The following is a 23,358-nucleotide window of genomic DNA, read 5'->3' as shown; positions in this document are numbered from 1 at the left end:
AGTCAAAATTAACTTATCATCAGTGAACTGTGAGACAAGATCAAGCAACTTATAACTGGAGGACCACAAGGACAGGAAAGACAAAAACAAGGGAGACAGATAAATATTTTTTTTTAAATTTTTTTTTTCAACGTTTATTTATTTTTGGGACAGAGAGAGACAGAGCATGAACGGGGGAGGGGCAGAGAGAGAGGGAGACACAGAATCGGAAACAGGCTCCAGGCTCTGAGCCATCAGCCCAGAGCCCGACGCGGGGCTCGAACTCCCGGACCGCGAGATCGTGACCTGGCTGAAGTCGGACGCTTAACCGACTGCGCCACCCAGGCGCCCCAAGACAGATAAATATTTTAAGAAATAATGGCCAAAAACATTAAAACTATGATGAAAACTAGAAGCTCACATATGTCAGGAGCTCAATTCAAGAATGAGAAAAAAAAAATAAATGGAGAAAACACTACCAAGGAATATCATTAAACAAACTGCACAAAACAAGCAATAAAGCAGAAAACAACCATTAAAAGCAGTTAGAGGAAAAAGATACACAGTCCAGCAATTCCACTCCTAGGTATCTACCCAAAAGAGATGAAAATATATGTGAACACAAAGACTTACATATGAATGTTCACAGCAGCATTATTCATAACAGCCCAAATTGGAAACAATCTAAATACATATCCAATGTGTGCCTTATCCATACAATGGGTACTACTCAGCAAAAAAAAAAGGAAAAAACAGCAACACATGGCAAATCATGGATGCTCCACTAAACCATCATGCTCACTGAAAGAAACTAGACATAAGAGACCACATACTGTGTGATCCCATTCACATGAAATGTTCACAAGAGGCAATTTTATAGAGACAGAGATTAGATTACTGCTTGGCTGGAGGGGAAAACAAGGATTTACTACAAATGGACATGGTGGATCTTACAGAGGGAAGAAAAATGTTCTAAAATTGCTTTATTCTAATGTTGTACCACTTGGTATAGTTATTTTTAAAATCATTTTAAATGATGCATTTTAGGGGTACCTGAGAGGCTCAGTTAAGCATCCAACTGACTCTTGATTTCAGCTCAGGTCATGATCTTGTGGTCATGGGATCGAGCCCCACATAACGCTCCATGCTGAGCGTGGGGCCTGCTTAGGATTCTCCCGCGCCTCTCTCTCTGCCCCTCCCCTTCTCGTGCTCTCTCCCTCTCTCAAAATAAATGAACTTAAAAAGCTGCTTTAAAAAATCACTCCATTTTATACTTGAAATGAAATATATAAAAAATGTAATATATATGTAAAAAATGTAATATATATATATATACACACACATATATATAATATATATATATATATATTATATATATAATATATAAAACTGTTACGGGGCACCTGGCTGGCTCAGTCAGTAGTGAGCAACTCTTGATCTCAGGGTTGAGTTCAAGCCCCATCCTGGATGTGGAGATTACTTAAAAAAGAAGTCTTAAAAAAAACTGTTACAGTTTTATTGATAAACTAAATATTGATATTTATATATCAGTGAACTGATATGTAAAATAAAACTAAATAGAACTGCTTTCTTAAAAAAAGTTAACTTTTTCAGACATGGAAAAGGTGAAACAATTTATGTCCTGCAGACCTACTCTGTAAGAAACAGAGGCAGGGGCACCTGGGTGGCTCAGTTGGTTAAGCGTCCAACTTCATCTCAGGTCATGACCTCATGGCTTGTGAGTTCAGTTCAAGCCCCACACCGGGCTCTGTGTTGACAGCTCACAGCCTGGTGCCTGCTTCTGAGATTTTGTGTCACCCTCTCTCTCTGCCCCCCACCCCCCGCTCATGCTCTCTCTCAAAAATCAATTAACATGTAAAAATTTTTTAAAAAAACTGCCTGGGTGGCTCAGTCGGTTAAGTGGCCGACTTCAGCTCAGGTCATGATCTCGCGGTTCGTGAGTTCGAGCCCCACGTTGGGCTCTGTGCTGACAGCTCAGAGCCTGGAGCCTGTTTCAGATTCTGTGTCTCCTTCTCTCTGACCCTCCCCCATTCATGCTCTGTCTCTGTCTCAAAAATAGATAAACGTTAAAAAAAATTTTTTTTTAATGTAGGCAGAAAGAATTATAACACATGGAAACAGAGATAGCTACAAAACAAGGAACATCAGGAAGGTAACTACATCAATGAATCTTTAAGGATGATGGTGGTTATTAGGATTATTATTTCAATCTCTTCAAAAGGATGTGTAGTGGAAAAAAAAGTATGACAGCAATAGCACAGGAAAGCAGAAATGCAAGCATACTATTTTAAGGTCTTCTACCATATGTGAAATGGCATGTTGTCACTTGAAGGTAGATGATGACAAAGTAAAGACATATACTGTAAACCTTAAAGTCACCATGAAAATAATAAAATGTAACAAGCTAACAAAAGAAGTAAAATGGAAGCATAAAAAAAATATTCAGGGGTGCCTTGATGGCTCAGTCGGTTAAGCACCCAATACTTGATTTTGGCTCAGGTCTTGATCTCACAGTTCGTGGGATTGAGCCTCTGGCTCTGAGCTGACAGCACAGAGCATGCCTGGGATTCTCTCTCTCCTGAATCTCTGCCCCTCCGCCACTCACGAGCACACGCACACTCTCAAAATAAATAAACGTTAAAAAAAATATTCAATTAATTGAAGGAAGAAAGAACAAAAAGGAAAAAACAGAACAAAGAACAGATGGACAAATAGCTAACAATCATCAAGATGATAAATTTAACTTTATCAATAGTCATATGGGGGTGCCTGGGTGGCTCAGTTGGTAAGCATCCAACTTCGGCCTGGTCATGATCCCACAGTTCATGGGTTCAAGCCCCGCATCAGGCTCTGTGCTGTCAGCTCAGAGCCTGGAGGCTGCTTCAGATTCTGTGTCTCCTTCTCTCTCTGCCCCTTCCCCACTCATACTCTGTCTCTCAAAGATAAATAAACGTTAAACAAAAAAAATTTTTTGAATAGTTATATGAAATGTAAAAAGCCTGTTTTGGGGGAAGTGAGCATATTCATTACCTGGATTATAGTTACAGTTTCATAGGTATATACATATGTTAAAATATGTCAAATGTAGTCTTTACACTGCATAAACATTTTGTATGTCAATTATATCTCAATAAAACAGCTTTTAAAAAATCAACAGTGGAGGCACCTGGGTGGCTCAGTCAGTTAAGCATCTGACTCTTGGTTTCAGCTCAGGTCATGATCTCATGGTTTCGTGAGTTCGGACCCTGCATAGGGCTCTGTGCTGATGGTGTGGAGCCTGCTTGGGATTCTCTCTCTCCGTCCCTCTCTGCCCCTCCCCTGCTCACACTCTGTCTCTCTCAAAATAAACTTAAAAATTATAATAAAAAAACTGAAAATCAACAGGAAGATAAAAAGGAGATTCTAAAATATATTCAAAAATTCTTTTTAAAAAGACAAGAAAGGAGGAGTGCCTGGGTGGCTCAATCAGTTAAGCATCAGACTTCAGTTCAAGTCATAATCTCACGGTTCGTGGGTTCAAAACCCACATCGGGCTCTGTGCTGATAGCTCAGAGCCTGAAGCCTGCTTCGGATTCTGTGTCTCCATCTCTCTGCCCCTGCCCCACTCGCTCGCTGTCTCTCTCAAATATAAATAAACATTAAAAAAAAAAATTTTAAGGCAAGAAAGGAGAAATAGAAAAGGAAAACAACTGACACAAATAGAAAACAAGGTTGTCCTCCAATCCGAACAGGTAATTACAGAAACATTTACAGACTGTATCATCAAAATAAATCAAGAGAGTGTCAGATTACAAAAACACCCAACTACACATTATCTATTTTAAAAACACTGTAGATATAAAGACACAGAAAAGTTTATAGTAAATTAATAGAAGAAATGTCCTGAACAAAAAGCATGAGAAGTCTACACTGAACATAGATGAAAACAGATTTAAAAATGAAAAGTTGGGCAACTGAGTGGCTCAGTCGGTGAAGCATCTGACTCTTGATTTCAGCTCAGGTCACAATCTCATGATTTGTGGGTTCAAGCCCTGTGTGAAGCTCTGTACTGATAGCACGGAGCCTGCTTGGGATTCTCTCTCTCTCCCTCTCTCTGCCCCTTATGCGCTCGCTCTCTCTCTCTCTCAAAAATAAATAAATCAACAAATAAGAATAATTAGACCCAAAAAAATTCAGTAAAAAAAATTTATCACAATAAACTTAAATTAGAAAGAAATAATAAGATAATCAACAAAAACCCTACAATTTGTAAACTAAACACACTACTAATCACTGTGTCAGAAAAAATGACATTAGAAATTATTTTGAAGTATATGACAGTGAATATACAAGAGATCAAAAAATGTGGGATGCAGCTAAACAGTGTTTAAAAGAAAACTTACAATTTTCAATGCCTATATTAGAAAAGAATTAGTTTCAATCAAAAAACTCTAAGCTTCCATTTTAATAATCTGGGGAAAAAACAAAATTAAACCCAAAACAAACAAACAAAACAAAACCCAAGAAAAGTCATGAAGGAATCTTAAGTGCATATTGCTAAGTGAAAGAAGCGAATCTGGAAAGGATTATATACTGTATGATTCCTACTATATAGCATTCTAGAAAAGGCAAAACTATAACTAAAGACAGTTAAAAAAAAAGTCTATGTTACCAAGGGCAAGGGGAGGTGAGTGGTAGAACATACATATATAGGATTTTTAGGGCCGTGAAAATACTCTGTATGACATGATAATGATGTATACATGTCACTATACTTTTGTCCAAATTCATAAAATGTGCAATACCAACGGTGAACCCTAAGGTAAATCTATGGGTTTTGTTTATGATGTGTTACTGTATGTTCCTCAATTGTAACAAATGTACCCACTAGTGAAAGATGTTAATAATAAGGGAAGCTATGGGGTGCCTGGGTGGCTCCTCGGTTAAGTGTCCAACTCTAGATTTCACCTCAGGTCATGGGCTCTCAGTTTGGGAGATCAAGCCACAGGTCAGGATGCTTGAGATTCTCTCTCTCCCTCCCCCTCCCCTACTCCCTTGCACACCTGTGTTCTGTCTGTCTCTCTCACTTTCTCTCTCTCTCTCTCTCTCTCAAAATAAATCCACTAGAATGGATAAAGTTAACAAGAACAGCAAAACCAAATGTTGGCAAGGATGAGGAGCAACCCAAGTTCTCATACATTACAGGTAAGAACATAAAATATAACAAACTTGGAAAACCATGCCAATTTAAACATCCACTTACCATAGGACCCAGCCATTCCTCTCTCAGGTATTTACTCAACAGAAATCATAACAAATGTGCACACAAAAATGTATATGCAAATGTTCATAGTAGCATCATCATAACAGCCAAAAACAGAAGTGAACTAAATCTCCCTCAGATGGATTAACAAATAAATAAATTGTGGTACATATACATACTTTCCCTCCCTCCCTCACTCTTAGTCCCTCCCTCCCTTCCTAACTAAGGATGACTACTCAGAAATGGAAAAGAACAAAATATTAGTATACATGACACAGATTAAAATTTCAAGATTAGGCAACTTTTTCTATAAAAGGCATGAAACTAAATGTATGTAAACTTTGCAAGCCATACAATCTTTCTCTCACAACTACTCATTCAATTCTTCTCTTGTAGCACAGAAGTAGCCATGTGAAAGGTACAAGCATGGTTATGTTCCAATAAAACTTTACAGAAACAGGCAAAAGGCTAGAAGTGGCCCACAGGTTACAGTTTGCTCACCCTTGAGCTAAGTCAAAGGAGTCTTCCTCAAGGACACAGTTCACATTTTTGTAAGCCTCCTAGCACTTATCCAAAGGCTAAAGCTAACTACTGTGTCAGTGACTGAAAAGAATCCAAAATAATCTGATTAAGAAAAATTACCTATGGATCTGATCTTGTCTGCTGGAGCGAACTGGAGCTAATCCATCTATTTCATCAAAAAATATTATAGAAGGTCTCATCAAATATGCCTAGTATAAAAAGAAAACAAGTGTTATTTATAGTTCTCATTTTTTACATTTAAGTATTGTATTTTCTTAATAGGTCATATAAGCAAATGCTACAACATGCAGTAATTATGAAAGAATAAAAATGAAAACTCCTTACCACCCAGTCTCCAACCACAAGGCCTCTCCCCGTAGACAACTACTGTTCCCAGTTTGTTTACCCTTCTGTGTGTGTCATTTATATATGTACAGAAATATTTTAAACATACTATTTTATTTAATGCATTTTAAACAAAGTATTCACATTGCTTTTACCAAATAACACAGTCTATTTTATGTAACTATATATATTTTCATTATTTTTTTTATTTGAGAGAGAGAGAAAGAGAGCGTGGACATGTGGGAGAGGGGCAGAGAGGGGCGGAGAGGGGGAGAGGGAGAGGACGAATCTCAAGCAAGCTCCATACTCAGCACAGAGCTTGACTCAGGGCTGGAGCCCAAGACCCTGGGATCACGACCTAAGACCAAGTCAAGAGTTGGATGCTCAACAGACTGAACCACCCAGACACCCCTGAGCAATATATTTTAATTAGCTTCCATATAAGTGCACAATGATCTGCCTCATTCTTTATTAACAGCTACAAAATGCCCCACTGTATGGTGTGCCATAATTAAACTAGTCTCTTATGTGTGGACATGTAGGCTATTTTGTTTTATTTTTAAGTTTTTATTTATTTTTGAGAGAGAGAGTAAGCACAAGCAGGAAAGGGGCAGAGAGAAAGACAGAGAGAGACAGAGAGAGAGAGAGAGCACGCGCCAAGCAGGCTCTGCACTGACAGTGCAGATGTGGGGCTGATACAGGGCTCAAACTCATGAACCATGAGATCATGACCTGAGCAGCAATCAAGAGTTGGATGCTTAACCTACTGAGCCACCCAGGTGGCCCTAGGCTATTTTCAATCTTTTCCTATTATCAATAATGCCTGAATAAACATTTGGCCTTTTATATAAATATAGACATAAACACATAAATATAATAAATTCTAAAAGTGGTTCAAAAGGCAAACGTCATTTCTAATATAGTTAGTTATTTTCTTTTTTTTTTTTTTTTTCCAACGTTTATTTATTTTTGAGACAGAGACAGAGCATGAACGGGGGAGGGGCAGAGAGAGAGGGAGACAGAATCGGAAACAGGCTCCAGGCTCTGAGCCATCAGCCCAGAGCCCGACGCAGGGCTCGAACTCACGGACCGCGAGATCGTGACCTGGCTGAAGTCGGACGCTTAACCGACTGTGCCACCCAGGCGCCCCTCTAATATAGTTAGTTATTTTCAAATTGCCTTCCACTGATCACCACCAATATTTAAGAAACCTCACCAAAAATGTATTTTCAAACTTTGATTTTTTAGAATAAAAAATATCTCAGTTCATTTTGATTTTTATTTCTACTCTCAATAAAAATGAGCACTTTCATAACTCTAAGAGCCATTTGTACTGCTTTTTTTAATGAAAGTTCTGGTCAGATCTTTGCCAATTTTTCTATTGGATCATTGTTCTTTTGCTTACTGATTTCTAGAAGCCATTCATTTTAAAAATTAAGACTTCTGTGAAAGGAAATGCAAATATTTTTCTGCAAGGGGTACCATTTATCTTTTGGTTTTGCTTATGATATTTTGTTGCAATGCAGAATCTAAAAATAAAATGTATATAGGGAATCTGTTCTTTGATAGTTAAAACTCTCCCTACTCTGATATTAGGAACAAATCATGAGTTTTCTTCCATTACTTTCACAGTTGTCATTTTCACTTAAATCTTAAATGTAGCAGCAACCTAATTTAATATAAATATTAGATTACAAATGTTAAGTCTTTATATTGTATAATTTACTCATATACAGTTTATGTATGTTTCAAAATTACTTATAGCAAATTCTTAGTTCACAGGAAGGACAACCTTCTAAAAACCAGATACAAATTTCACATCTCTCCCTGGTTGATATGCATTAAACTTCCAGTGTTTTCTAATAATTTAAAATGAAGGGCATTTCAATCACAAAACAAGTTTTAGGAGAAAAAAGTTTGTAAAACCAGAATTATATACTGAGAGAAAAAGAATATGGGAACCCGCTGGCTCAGTCGGTAGAAGATGCGACTTTCGGGTCTCTGGGTTGTGAGTTCAAGCCCCACACTGGGTAAATCGATCATTTAAATAAATAAATAAGTGTATTTGAAGCGAGAGAAAGAACAAAGATTTGATCAGCACTTTTATATACATGAAACACATAGCTGTTTTTCAGAACTACAGCCTCGCAGAATTACAATATCAAAGTACAGTATATCTTGTGCCCTTCACTGTGACAAGCACTTTATGTACTTCTTTTCTGTGAAATCTCACAGTAGTCCAGTGAGATTAGTATTTTTTCCTCTGTTTTATAAAAGAGGCAACTAAAATCAGATGTTTTCATTTATTTCAAGTTGCATACTAAATATAAAGTCAGACCTTAGTCATTTTTCTGACACCTAAGACCAAACAAACTCTTGGCCAATATATAATACCGCCATCATTTCATTTAGTGCATAGATCACGTCAATTTAGGAATGTGGACTCTTTCAATTAAAAAGACAATAATGAAGGGCACCTGGGTGGTTCAGCTGGTTAAGCATCCAACTTTGGCTCAGGTCATGATCTCACGGTTTGTGAGTTTGAGCCCCACATCAGGCTCTGTGCTAACAGTTCAGAGCCTAGAGCCTGCTTTGCATTCTGTGTCTGCCTCTCTCTCTGTCTGCCCTCACCCCACTTGTACTCTGTTTCTGTCTTTCAAAAATAAATAAACATTAAAAAAAATTATAAAAATAAATAAGTAAGTAAGTAAGTAAGTAAATAAATAAATAAATAGACAGACAATAATGAGGGTGCATGGGTGGCTCAGGAAGTTAAGCATTAGACTCTTGATTTCGACTACTGATTTCGGCTCAGGTCATGATCTCAAGGTTTGTAAGCCCTGCATCAAGCTCTGCACTGACAGCGCACGGCCTGCTTGGGATTTTCTCTCTTCCTGTCACTCTGCCCCTCCCCACGCACTCTCTCTCAAAATAAATTAAAGCTTTGCTGAAAAAAAAATTCTTAGGGACCCCTGAGTGGTTCAGTCAGTTAAATGTCTGACTTCAGCTCAGGTCATGATCTCACGGTTCATGGATTCAAGCCCCGCTTTGGGCTCTGTGCTGACAGCTCAGAGCCCAGCGCCTGCTTCAGAGTCTGTGTCTCCCTCTCTCTGCCTCTCCCCCACTCATTCTCACTCATTCTCTCTCTCTCTCTCTCTCTCAAAAATAAACATTAAAAAAAAATATTTTTTTAATTTTAAACAGCTTTGTTGCAGTATAATACACATAACATAAAAATTTTAACTACATGCATACTGCTTTTTTTTTTTAAGTTTATTTATTCTTGAGAGATAGAGAGAGACAGACCATGAGCAGGGGAGGGGGAGGGAGAAGGGGACAGGACACACAGAATCCGAAGCAGGTTCCAGGCTCCGAGCTGTCAGCACAGCATAGAGCCCAACGCGTGGCTTGAACCCATGAATTGCGAGATCATGACCTGAGCCAAAGCCAGATGCTTAACCGACTGAGCCACCTAGGCACCCCCCCTACATACTCTTAAAGGAGACCAACTGCATGTTGAACTTCCCAATAGACACCAAACACCTTGAAGGCAAAAATTTTACTATATCCCTTTCTACTCACATTATCTAGAACATGGCACTTTTTCAAACTAACTAAAAGTAATATTTGAAGTGCTTTACCAATTACAAAAGACTTTGAAACACATCAACTCAAGTAATGGCAGCTTGAAAATTGCTTGTCGAAAGCTTTCTTTTAATTTCATGTAATTTCCTTAGATGTTATGAAATAGAAGCTGCATTGTCAAATATGAATGACTTCTTCCACTAGTTCCAATAACCAAAAGTGAATTTATATCAGGACTAAGTTTTATTAAGTATGAGGAAATAATACTTTTAAAGTTACAGTGATAAAAAAAAAAGATTGCCTACATGATATTCAGTCACCTAACCCTGCCTTTTTAAAAAAAAATTTTTTTTAATGTTTATTTATTCTTGAGAGAGAGAGACAGAGAGAGAGACAGAGTATGAGCAGGGGAGGGGAGGGGCAGAGAGAGAGGGAGACACAGAATCTGAAGCAGGCTCCAGGCTCTGAGCTGTCAGCACAGAGCCTGACACAGGGCTCCAACCCAAGAACTGTGAGATCATGACCTGAGCTGAAGTCTGATGCTTAACTGACTGAGCCACCCAGGCGCCCCACCTAACCCTGCCTTTTTAAAGCATTCATTACAGAATTCTTCCAGCATCATATTTTATAGCTTATGAAAATAATGTACTACCCTGTAAGATTTCTTTTTTTTTTTTAATTTTTTTAATTTTTTTTTCAACGTTTATTTATTTATTTGGGACAGAGAGAGACAGAGCATGAACGGGGGAGGGGCAGAGAGAGAGGGAGACACAGAATCGGAAACAGGCTCCAGGCTCTGAGCCGTCAGCCCAGAGCCTGACGCGGGGCTCGAACTCACAGACCGCAAGATCGTGACCTGGCTGAAGTCGGACGCTTAACCGACTGCGCCACCCAGGCGCCCCTACCCTGTAAGATTTCTATGCTTGTTCCATTTCCTCAATTAGACTATAACTTCATGATATATGAAATTATACCCAGGGTTTTCAAAAGCATCTAACGTGGTATTATATGCTTAGTAGCCACCTTAATAAATATCTTGTGAATCATCACATCATTAAATTAGTACTAGTAAAACTGCTGTTAAATACATCTAAAGTTTACAAATTCAGATTACTGAACCTAAACATACTTACTAGAAATATGCCTCCTTGTGAACAGTTTATATTTACAGACTAAATGCACTCAATATTCTATTTAAAAAAATTTTTGTTGAATGTTTATTTATATTTGGAGGGGGGCAAGGGACAGCACACAAGCAGGGGAAGGGCAGAGAAAGATGGACACAGAATCTGAAGCAGGCTCCAGGCTCCGAGCTGTCAGCACAGAGCCCAAAATGGAACTCGAACTCACGAGCCATGAGATCACGACCTGAGCTGAAGTCAGACACTTAACCAACTGAGTCACCCAGGCGTCCTCTAAATACTCTATTTTAAAGAAAATATTTTCATATTAGGTGATTTCACTTACCTGATCAAAAAGAAGCCTAAGTTGCCGTTCAGATTCACCAACCCACTTGCTCAGACAGTCTGCTCCTTTTCGCATAAAAAAAGCCACCTTTTTGTCTCCCTGACTGCACTCATTAGCTAATGCTCTGGCAACCAAGGTTTTACCTGTGCCAGGAGGGCCATAAAACAAACAGCCCCTAGAGGAAAAAAGAATCAATAGGAATAAGGTAATGTTACTGCCACCACTAATAACCAATACACAAGGATGCACCTCCCATAGAATTTATTAATGAATATATGACAATTCTTAGATATTGAGAAAGCTCTTAGTAGTATATAGACAAATTTCACTTTGCTGAGAGTATTCAAGGATGTTCTCAATGACCAAACCTTGGTAGGCAAATCAGAGAAGAGAGCCATGTAGCAAGATAAACCAAAATTTTAAATGTGTCTTCCCAATGACCCAGAAATTTCACATCTTAGAATGCATCATAAATACTCAAAATATTATGAATACAGGTTTTAAATGAATGTTCAAAAAAGGATCAATTCTAATTTGTGAAAAACTAAAAAAAATCTAAATGCTATTAATAAGGCACAGATGGCTCAGTTTGAGAAGTGCATGACTCTTGAGCTTCAGCTTATGAGTTCAAGCCCCGTACTGGGTGTAGAGAACACTTAAATAAATAAAACTTAGAAAAATAATAAGGAATAAATAAATATACTGTTATATCTATAAAACAAACTACTAAAATATCAAAAAGAATAATATACACATTACTGATATGGGAAGGTGTCTAGAATACACTGTAGGGTGAAAAAAGTTATATAAAAGCATTACTAAATAATTTTATTTATATTAAATGTTTATACGTGCATAATAAAGGCAAAATTTAAACTTAATATACACATATATGTATAAAACAAGCTTATAAAGAATATACAAAATTGTTCATCCCTAAGAAGTAAAATTACTCTCTAATTGTAACACTTTCTGCTTCTCTCTCCATTTTATTTCAGTTTCTCCCACAGCCATGCTACTTTAAGGACTTTGGGAAAAGTAATAATTATTCTCAAAATTCAACTTATATCCTACAAAAAACAATACATTGCTTGTGATTTTAAAAAGCCACTGTAGAATTATAAGCCACAGTTTTAATCTGCTCAAACAGAAGATGACTCTTTAATAAGATTTTCTACATCCTGAAAGAGATGGAAAATGTAATGGTCTACATGTATATCTTGAATATTTTATTCTCCCAACTTCCCTTAAGTTCTCAGCCTTTTCTAAAGGCTACCTAGCTACGTATCTCATGATCAAACACAATCTGATCATAAAAATGGATGTCCAAAAAAAAAAAAAGCTTACCATTTCAAAACTACCAGCATCAAGTCACATATACACTTAACTGAAATTGTGTTTCCAAAGACTAAACAACATACAGCATCAAACTCTATGCTATCTGGAGGCCAAATTATGGAAAATCCATTTGGGCAATCCACTTGTATATTCAAGGCCTGCACAGAGATTTAGATCTTATACCCGACATTTAAATGCTGAAATGTAAACTTCAAGGATACACTTACTACCACAGCCTTTGAACCCTAATTAATAAAATTTCATTCCTAATTCTCATTGCTAGAACACATCAAATCAATACATATGAAATATTTATATTTATAATCATTTACTAACTGAAATTTGATGAATTAACAGTAATAACAATAATAAACATCTAGGACATTACTTACCTTGGAGGCTGAATCTTAAATTTCTCAAAGATTTCTGGATATAGAAGTGGGAATACTACCATTTCTTTCAGTGCATGAATATGATGGCTCAATCCACCTATACTATCAAACCGCACCTTGGGAAGAAGGGAAAAAGTTCAATATAAAATAATTTTAACTACTAAAGATTTTTTTTAATTTATGAGATTGTCTTATGATTCAGAAATACATGCCTTCAGCAGGAACTGTTGAACATAAAGTTCAAAAAATTACACTTCTGGAGTGCAGAAAAATAAAGTCAGCAGTAAATTCAAGTTTACATTTCAGTTCAGCTAAATAAAGCTACCATTCTTTAATCTCCTAGTAACTAAGGACAAGATTAATGTCCAATCTAACACTTTAATGGGTATCTAGAGGAGATGATAAATTGTATTTATACTCTAATAATTTAAATGCCTTTCAAAATACCATCTATCACATGCATTGCCAGCAAAGGCAATACTGTCCCTAAGGGAGCAAAAACTGATTTAGAAGTAGGGTGAAAAACATCTTAGCTACTACAATGGTTTGAGACCCTCCAAAGCTCAACTTTATAAAACCAAGTCTTACTCTTTTTTTTTTTTTTTAATTTTTTTTTTCAACATTTTTATTTATTTTTGGGACAGAGAGAGACAGAGCATGAACGGGGTAGGGGCAGAGAGAGAGGGAGACACAGAATCGGAAACAGGCTCCAGGCTCCGAGCCATCAGCCCAGAGCCTGACGCGGGGCTCGAACTCACGGACCGCGAGATCGTGACCTGGCTGAAGTCGGACGCTTAACCGACTGCGCCACCCAGGCGCCCCCCCCCCTTTTTTTTTTTTTTAAAGAGAGAGAGCCCATGTAAGTAGGGGAGAGGACAGAGAGAGGGAGAGAGAGAATTTCCTAAGCAGTCCCCACACTTAGCACAGATCCCAACGTGGGCTTGATCCCACAACGCTGGGATCATGACCTGAGCCAGAATCAAGAGTCAGACAATCAACCTACGGACCCACCCAGGTGCCCCCAAGTCTTGATTTTTTTTTTAATTAAAAAAAATTTTTTTTCATGTTTTTATTATATTTTTGAGAGAGAGAGACAGAGAGACAGAGTGTGAATGGGGGAAGGGCAGAGAGAGAGGGAGACACAGAATCTGAAGTAGGCTCCAGGCTCTGAGCTGTCAGCACAGACCCAGACACAGGGTTCGAACCCACAAACTGTGAGATCATGACCTAAGTTGATGTCAGACACTTAACCGACTGAGTCACTCAGGTACCCCATTTTTTTTAATTTCTTTAAATTTAAGTTTATTTACTTATTTTGAGAGAGAACAAGTGGGGGACAGACAGGGAGAGAGGGAGAGAGAATCCCAAGCAGGCTATGTGCGGAGCCCAATGTGGGGCTCGAACTCACAAACTGTAAGTTCATGACCTGAGCCAAAACCAAGAGTTGGATGCTTAACCAACTGAGCCACCCAGGCACCCCATGTCTTATTCTTTAATATTAATTTATCTAGATAGAAATTTAATTTCTCTCCTTAGGAGACAACAATGAAAAAGTGATTTAAGAAACACTGACCTACCATAAGAAACAAGAGAGATTAGGGGCACCTGGGTGGCTCAGTCGGTTAAGTGGCCGACTTTGGCTCAGGTCATGATCTCACGGTCTGTGGGTTCGAGCCCTGTGTCGGGCTCTGTGCTGACAGCTCAGAGCCTGGAGCCTGTTTCAGATTCTGTGTCTCCCTCTCTCTGACCCTCCCCTGTTCATGCTCTGTCTCTCTCTGTCTCAAAAATAAATAAACATTAAAAAAAATTTTTCTTTTTAAAAAAGAAACAAGAGAAATTATTCCTCCCGTCCATAACAGTTTAAATACCTAAAAGACTTTGTAGAGTAAAATATTGTACAGAAAAAAGTGCTTGAAGGAAATACTGCCAAAATGTTAACAGTAACCGCCTCCCCCTGTATCTTTATTCTGTTACAGTACTTGAAAATGTTTCAAAATGAAATGTTACTATGATAAAAAAAAAAAAAACTTAAGTAATCTAGAAAAATAAACACAGAGTTTAAATAAGAAAAACCGTATTTGTATGATATCAAATTTAAAAAAATACTACTCTAAATAAATGGCAGAGACATCTAAAGTTAACTGATTCAAGAGAGTAAGGTGCTGGTCAACAAAATAAGCAAAGAATATTAAGGTCCTCTGAGAATGTACACTAGTATATATGAGACTGGGAATTCAATACTCTAAAGTCCTCGTTAAAATAAATATTAAAATAAATATTTAAATAAAATATTTTCCCCTATGACTTCAGATTGAGAAGAGATAACATTTCATTTTCAAATATATACACAACTCCATTGGTAACTTAAGCTTGTCATATGAGAATCAGTTAAATTATGTCATATAGAAACGTTTACAGGAACAAAAAAAAAAATCAAATATGATCTTAGTTGGGCAGTAACCTATTCCAAAATACACTCCCTAGAAAGATTCTAGTAACAGTAAATATCTATGACATCCTCTAAATCTTGCCTTTCTTTTCAGACTTACCCTGGGTACTATAACCCACTTCGCATAGTGATCTCAACTATCTTTATATTTGACACCCATATCTGAATTTCTAGCCCATATAGTTCTCCTTAAGGCCAAACCTAACTAATTTCCTACAAGTTACTTCCATTTGTGATGTGCCATGGACACCTAAACATGTCTACAACTAACTAAATCATCGTAACCCCTCTAAACATTTTCTCTAATGTTCCCTACATCAGAGAGTAGATCCCACCCAGTCACTTAAGCCAGAAACCTAGGTCATACATTCAACTTGTTTCTCTCCTTCATTCCCCAAAAGCAATAAATTCACCCAATTCCATCAAACCAAATTCTCTCCTGAATTCTGTCAAATCCATCTACTTCTTTCCATCATTACCCTACCATGACCATTACTCCAAATTACTATGTTACAACAATGTCCAGACCAGTCTCCCTAATGCCAGCCTTGCTTCCCTTCATTAACTACATCAGAATCAGAGTGCTCCATCTAAAATGTAAATCTGATCATGAAATCTAAGCAGCTTCAACAATACCCTACTACATATCATGGTTTATGGGCCTTGCCATATTTGTCAGCCTCATTTCCTACCCATTTTTATTATATACGCCAGTATCACTGATACAGGGGGGCAGGGGGGACTTAAGTATCACCTGTGACCAGAGTGCTAGGTTCCAAAACACATACATCAAAACACTAATAATGATGATATCTGGGTTTTTATTTTTATTATGTGTTGCCTTAGAAACAAGGAACAACCTTAATTTTTTTTTTAAAGTTACTTCTAGAAAAACATTTACAAAACTTACTGATTTATCAATGTTCATTGGATCAACATCAGCCAAGCTTGCACCCACTTTGACACGTTCTCGGAGAATACCACTAGCTAAATCTTCTGCTCTGAAGTTCATAGGCAAACATCTGAAATTCATAAAAATTGAAGTAGATAGCATTAAAAGTTTCACATTTAACTTTTAACTTTAAATTTTTTTTAAAGTTTAACATTTAACTTTTAAGTTTCACATTAATACTCCTCAGGTATTACATGGGTATGTCTACTCAGTTTACAAGATTAAAAGAAATTTCTTTCCCTTTAATTCAAAACTAACCAATTCTAGATCACATCTTGAGAGCTAACCTTTATCTTCTGTTTAACTCCTTTAAAATAGATCTTTAGCCACCTAAAATCCTATACTGTATTAATTTTATTACCCTTAATAAAATATACTCTACTTCCTCTTTTAACCTTGGATAGTTACCAAAAGATGACATAAACAGCCTCAAAAAAAGTATGACTTCTAAACTGAATGTACTTTTCACACACATTTCTGAATCTTAACTTACCTTAAAAATATATTTCCAAAGCAAGTATCAAAATAGTTCAGATTAAGTAGACATTAAATTCTTTTATTTAAACTTAGATTTTGGATGGGGCGCCTAGGTGGCGCAGTCGGTTAAGCGTCCGACTTCAGCCAGGTCACCATCTCGCGGTCCGTGAGTTCGGGCCCGCGTCAGGCTCTGGGCTGATGGCTCAGAGCCTGGAGCCTGTTTCCGATTCTGTGTCTCCCTCTCTCTCTGCCCCTCCCCGTTCATGCTCTGTCTCTCTCTGTCCCAAAAATAAATAAACGTTGAAAAAAAAAAAATTTTTTTTTTTAAAATAAACTTAGATTTTGGGGGCGCCTGGGTGTTGGTTAAGCACCCAGCTCTTGGTTTCGGCTCAGGTCATGATCTCACAGTTTGTGAGTTCAAGCCCCATATCAGACTCCATGCTGACAGTGCAGAGCCTGCCTGGGATTCTCTCTCCCTCTCTCTCTGCCTCTCCCACTTGCTCTGTCTCTCTCTCAAAATAAATAAATAAACATTAATAAATAAACTTATTTTTTTCTCTTACATTTTCTTTCCATCACCTACATGTGGAATTATTTTCAGCATATAATCTGCGACAATCCAAACTTGTTTCCAAGACATACTAACTGAAAATTTGGTATTTCTACAATAGATACATAATACCAAATTATAGAAATACTTTGCTAAATGTACATTTTCTAAATATAATTTATCTCTAGGAGTATAAACTAGAAAATTGACTCAAATTTTAAAGAATAAATTATAATTTGATGTTCTAATTACTTATTAGACAAAATACTGGTTTTCACCCAGTGAAAATTCTTTTTTCATTTTTTTAAATGTTTTTATTTATTTTTGAGAGAAAGAGAGGAGAGGGAGAGAGGGAGAGAGGGAGAGAGGGAGAGAGGGAGAGAGGGAGAGAGGGAGAGAGGGAGAGAGGGAGAGAGGGAGAGGGAGAAGGAGAAGGAGAGGAAGAGAGAGAGAGAGAGAGCACGTGCACACACAAGCAGGGGAGAGGCAGAGAGAGAGGGAGACACAGAATCTGAAGCAGGCTCCAGGCTCTGATGGGTCAGCACAGATACGAAGGCAGGACTCAAACTCATGAACCTCGAGATCATGACCTGAGCTGTGGAGTCAGACGCCTAACCAACTAAGCCACCCAGGTGCCCCACAGCGAACATTCTTGAGGTTTTAGTGAACCATGTAGTAACCAGTCATTTACCCTAGTTAGGGAAAGACCACCAGATGGCACTCAATGAAACAAAACAAATTTTGCAATAAAATCCAGGGCTCCTGAGATGATTCTATTAGAAACCAAATCTCACTCTGGGGCGCCTGGGTGGCGCAGTCGGTTAAGCGTCCGACTTCAGCCAGGTCACGATCTCGCGGTCCGTGAGTTCGAGCCCCGCGTCAGGCTCTGGGCTGATGGCTCGGAGCCTGGAGCCTGTTTCCAATTCTGTGTCTCCCTCTCTCTCTGTCCCTCCCCTGTTCATGCTCTGTCTCTCTCTGTCCCAAAAATAAATAAACGTTGAAAAAAAAATTAAAAAAAAAAAAAAAAAAAGAAACCAAATCTCACTCTGAGCGCCGTAATCATTGTAGCATCTAATAAAATCAACCTCATTAGGGGTGGCTGAGTTGGTTAAGTGTCTGACTTTGGCTCAGGTCATGATCTCATAGTTCATGGGTTTGAGCCCCATGTTGGGCTGTGTTGACAGCTCAGAGCCTGGAGCCTGCTTTGGATTGTTTCCCTCTCTCTCCACCCCTCCCACACTCATGCTCATGCTCTCTCTCTCCCAAAAAAAATGAATATTTTTTTAAATTTTAATAAAAAAATTATATAAAATCAGGCTTATTAAATGGATTTGGATTAGAGGAGAGGTACCAAAGAAAAGACTACCAGAGGGGTTGGCTGCTTCCCTTTGGGTCTTCCTCCTTTACCTTCCTGCACATTCACTGAGTAGTTACATAGTAAATAATTTATGAGAAGTTCTCCCAAGGTTAGACATCTATTTTAAGAATTACTAAGTAGGGGTGCCTGGGTGGCTCATTCACTTAAGCATCTGACTTCAGCTCAGGTCATGATCTCATGGTTTGTGAGTTTGGGCCCTGCGTCAGGCTCACTGCTAATAGCTCAGAGCCTGGAGCCTGCTTAGGAATCATGTCTCCCTCTCTCTCTGCCCCTCCCCCACTCACACTCTCTCTCTTACTCTCTCAAAAATAAGTAAAAATTTTTTTAAAAAATTAGTAAGTAAAAACCAAATCAGTGCCTTAATCTGGTCTAAAATATGTAGTAGGGTGCCTGGGTGGCACAGTCAGTTAAGTCATGACCTTAGCTCAGGTCATGATCTCACAGTCTGTGAGTTTGGGCCTTGCATCAGGCTCTACACTAATGGCACAGAGCCTGCTTGGGATTGTGTTTCTCTTTCTCTCTGCCCCTCCCCAGCTTGTTCTCTCTCTCTCTCAAAATAAATAAACTTTAAAAAAAAGATTATAAATAAATAAATGAGAAGAGAAGAGAAGAGAGAAGAGAGAATATGTACTGAATATAGGTGTTAGCAAAATACTGGTATAGATAAGAATCCCATTCAAAAAATAACTGTTCAAGGGCACCTCGGTGGCTTAGTTGGCTGAGCATCCGACTTCGGCTCAGGTCATGATATTGCAGTTTGTGGATTCAAGTCCCATGTTGGGCTCTGTGCTGACAGCTCAGAGCCTGAAGCCTGCTTCAGATTCTGTGTCTTCCTCTCTCTCTCCACGCCTCCCCCACTCACATTCTGTCTCTTTCTCTCTCTCTCAAAAATAAACAAATGTTAGAAAAAAAATGTTTTAATAAATAAAATAACTGTTCTTGGGGCATCTGGCTGGTTCAGTAACTAGACCATATGACTCTTGTTCCTAAGGTAGTAAGTTCAAGTCCTACGATGGGCATGGAGCCTACTTAAAAAAATAAATAAATAAAAATAACTCCTCTTCCTTTTTTCTACCATGGATATAACAATAAAAAAACTTACTAACCTGTTTCTTGCTCTCGCCATGCTCTTTGATTTCCTTCTTTCAAAGCGTTCTTCATCAGAAGAAGTTGTGTCACTACTATGAATGGCGTGCTTCTTTCTCCTATTTAAAGAGAGTAAAATCCTTAAAATCACTATACAGCAGCAAATTGTTTTTAAAAACACATTGCATGGAGTGCCTGGGTGGCTCAGTGGGTTACGTGTCCAACTCTGATTTCGCTCCTGTCATAATCCCATGGTTCATGAGTTCAAGCCCCACATCAGGATTTGCACTGACAGCGTCAAGCCAGCTTGGGATTCTCTCTCCCTCTCTGCCTCTCTCTCCCTCAAAAATAAATAAACTTAAAAAAAAAAAAAACACACATTGTAGAAGGGCACATGGGTGACTCAGCTGGTTAAGTGTCCAACTATTAATTTCAGTCCAAGTCATAATCTCAGTCATGAAATCAATCCCCTTGTGGGACTCCATGCTAGGCACAGGGCCTGCTTAAAATTCTCTCTCTCCTGGGAATGCAAGCTGGTGCAGCCACTCTGGAAAACAGTATGGAGGTTCCTCAGAAAATGAAAAACAGAACTACCCTACGACCCAGCAATTGCTCTACTAGGCATTTATCCACGGGATACAGGTGTGCTGTTTCGAAGGGACACATGCACCCCCATGTTTATAGCAGCACTATCAACAGTAGACAAAGTATGGAAAGAGCCCAAAAGTCCATCGATGGATGAATGGATAAAGAAGATGTGGGATATATACACAATGGAGTATATTACTCAGCAATCAAAAAGAATGAAATCTTGCCAGTTGCAACTACGTGGATGGAACTGGAGGGTATTATGCTAAGTGAAATTAGTCAGTCAGAGAAAGACAAATATCATATGACTTCATTCATATGAGGACTTTAAGAGACAAAACAGATGAACATAAGGGAAGGGAAACAAAAATAATATAGAAACAGGGAGGGGGACAAAACAGAAGAGACTCATAAATATGGAGAACTGAGGGTTACTGGAGGGGTGGTGGGAGGGGGGGATGGGCTAAATGGGTAAGGGGCACTAAGGAATCTACTCCTGAAATCATTGTTGCACTATATGCTAACTAATTTGGATGTAAATTTTTAAAAAAAATTTTTAATTAAAAAAATAATCTCTCTCTCTTTCTCTCCCCACCCCTCCCCCACTAAAATGCACCCACACGCACATGCTCTCTGTCTCTCAAAAAATTAAAAAAAACACATTGTAGAGACTGTTAGCTATAGAGAGTAAACCTAGGACTGCTGGAGGGGAGATGGGTGGGGAATGGATTAAACGGGTGATGGATAGCAAGGAGGGCACTTGTGATGAGCACCAGGTATTATCTGTAAGTGACTCACTACTAATGTCTACTCATGAAACCAATATTACACTGTATGTTAACTAACTAGAATTTAAATAAAAAATTGAAACAACAAAAAATAATAAATAAATCACATTGTAAGCATCATATCTATAATTAATTAGATCAGTAGATTTACTTATAGAATTACAGTACATTTATTCAGCAAATATTACTAAGATCCTTCAGCTCATCTAGTTTATATCTAATGAAGTATAAACATGCCAACTTCTACAAAGGAAAAAGAAGGAAGGAGTCTATAATTTTTCAAATAGGGTTGTGCAAGAATGGAGTCAAGCAACAAATATAATTTGCGTCCCTATTAAAGGAATATCTATCAATGATTTAAAAATTACATTAGAATCTCACTGGAAAAGAAAGTTTGGCTTTTTCTCTTATTTTTCTTTTCCCAAATAATCAGAAACAATCCAGACACTAAAGAAAATAATACACTGGCTTACAGAGAGAGAAATTACTTCCCAATTAAGATACATCCTATCTGAATTTCTTATAAAATGTATAAAGAATTTTTGAAGAAAAAAATGACTTATAATCAGAACTACTATGGAAGAATTAAAAAATGTATCAAGGTAAATTCATTCTCAACAAAATAATATTTAACGAATACTATATCATTAAAACAGTTGATGACATCTCTAAGATACCTAGAAAGATACATATACATATACATGTGCATCTACAAAGAAACAACAAAATAAACCAGACTGACTTCTCATCAGCAACAATACATCAAAGAGGAGATATATATATATGTGTCTGTGTGTGGAGACATAGATATAGAGATAGAGATAGAGATAGATAGAGAGATAGAGATATAGGGATATAGATATAGATATCAGTGAAGAACTTCAAAGGTTTAAGGGAAACGTATTGGATTTAGAGTTGTCTTAATTCACAAAACCATTGGCCAGCTATCAAAATAAAAGGCATTTTAAGATAACAAAGATACAAAATTTACTTTCTACACATTCTTTTAGTAAATTATTGAGATTACATTCCTACAAAATGAAATGATAAAGAAAAAAAACACATGGGATCTAGTAAACAATGGATCCAACTCATGAAAACAGTATTAACTTTTAGCATATTCACTTTGCAGCAGGCCTAGAAAACAATCCCTCTGAAGTGGAACAGGAAGATGACACTAAGGGAGAGGTCATTTGACAAAAAGAATATGAATGTTTTCACATCATCAGAAATTTAGAAAACTGTTAAACTACCTGAATGTTTAAAAAAACAAAACAAAACAAAAAAAAAAAACTCTTGAAATTTTTGAAGACCATCAGGAGATAAATTCAGTGGGTCCTTTTTCCCCACATACACGAATCACTACAAGAAGCCCTGCATACATTATGTTCCTGTCAGGCTCTGCAGAAAGTGATACAATCTCCTCCACGCCTATCCCTATCCCATGAACTCAATGTTCCCCCGTCACTGCTCTATTTTCTTCCAAGCACTTGTCACCATCTGACATACTAAGTATTTTACATATCCATTAGTTTATCTTCATTCAAATGTAAGCTCCAAGAAAACAGGGATTTTTACACTTCTAACTTCTTAACATCCAGTGCTTTGAATGACCCTTGGTGAGTAGAGAAGGCAGCAATATATATCATTGAATGAATGAATAAATTTAATAATACAGGAGTATTTCCCACTGAGTGGCCAGAGTTAGTGGAAAAGGAAATTTAATCCTAGCACCTTACTTAGCTCTACAGTGAAAAACACTGTCATTATTCATAGAAAGGTAAAAACTATTCATTGGTTTTTGACTTTTCAGGATTTCAAGATTTTTAACCTTTCAGGATTAACCTGCAAATTAATCAAGACTTAATAACTGTCACGGAAAAATATAAATGTTATCAGTCCTGATAATATAAAAAGATAGAAGGAGTAGAATGGAAGGAAGTGGATGTTTGTGTCCTAATCTTAAAAGTAAGGAGTGAACTATGTGGAATTTAAGAGAGAAAACAAATAAAGAAAGAAAAAAAGAGATAAACCAAAAAACAGACTCTTAACTACAGAGAACAAACTGATGGGTACCAGAGGAAAGGTGGGTGGGGGGATGAGTGAAATGGATGAAGGGGACTAATAGTACACTTACCTTTACTTTTTAAAGTTTGCTTACGTATTTTGAGAGACAGAAAGAGAGCAAAGCAGGGGTGG

The 23,358-nt window shown here is 37.6% G+C and overlaps 1 protein-coding gene across 3 annotated transcripts in view; it reads right to left on the bottom strand.

Annotated features, from left to right (window-relative positions):
• Positions 1-23,358, bottom strand: part of ATAD2B (ATPase family AAA domain containing 2B) — a 167,684-nt gene that overhangs the window by 90,220 nt on the left and 54,106 nt on the right. For all 3 annotated transcript variants that reach the window (XM_043604443.1, XM_043604444.1, XM_043604445.1), the window contains exons 9-13: positions 19,804-19,902; positions 16,251-16,362; positions 12,892-13,007; positions 11,162-11,336; positions 5,885-5,973 (exon numbers count right to left, since the gene is read on the bottom strand). In XM_043604443.1, coding sequence (XP_043460378.1) covers positions 5,885-5,973; positions 11,162-11,336; positions 12,892-13,007; positions 16,251-16,362; positions 19,804-19,902 — 591 coding nt within the window. The remainder of the gene's footprint in view (positions 1-5,884; positions 5,974-11,161; positions 11,337-12,891; positions 13,008-16,250; positions 16,363-19,803; positions 19,903-23,358) is intronic.

Source organism: Prionailurus bengalensis, chromosome A3 (assembly GCF_016509475.1).
Source record: "Prionailurus bengalensis isolate Pbe53 chromosome A3, Fcat_Pben_1.1_paternal_pri, whole genome shotgun sequence".
In the NCBI taxonomy this organism is placed as follows: domain Eukaryota; kingdom Metazoa; phylum Chordata; class Mammalia; order Carnivora; family Felidae; genus Prionailurus; species Prionailurus bengalensis.
The sequence above is the reverse complement of the archived record's forward strand: the minus strand, read 5'-3'. Positions and strand labels throughout refer to the sequence as shown.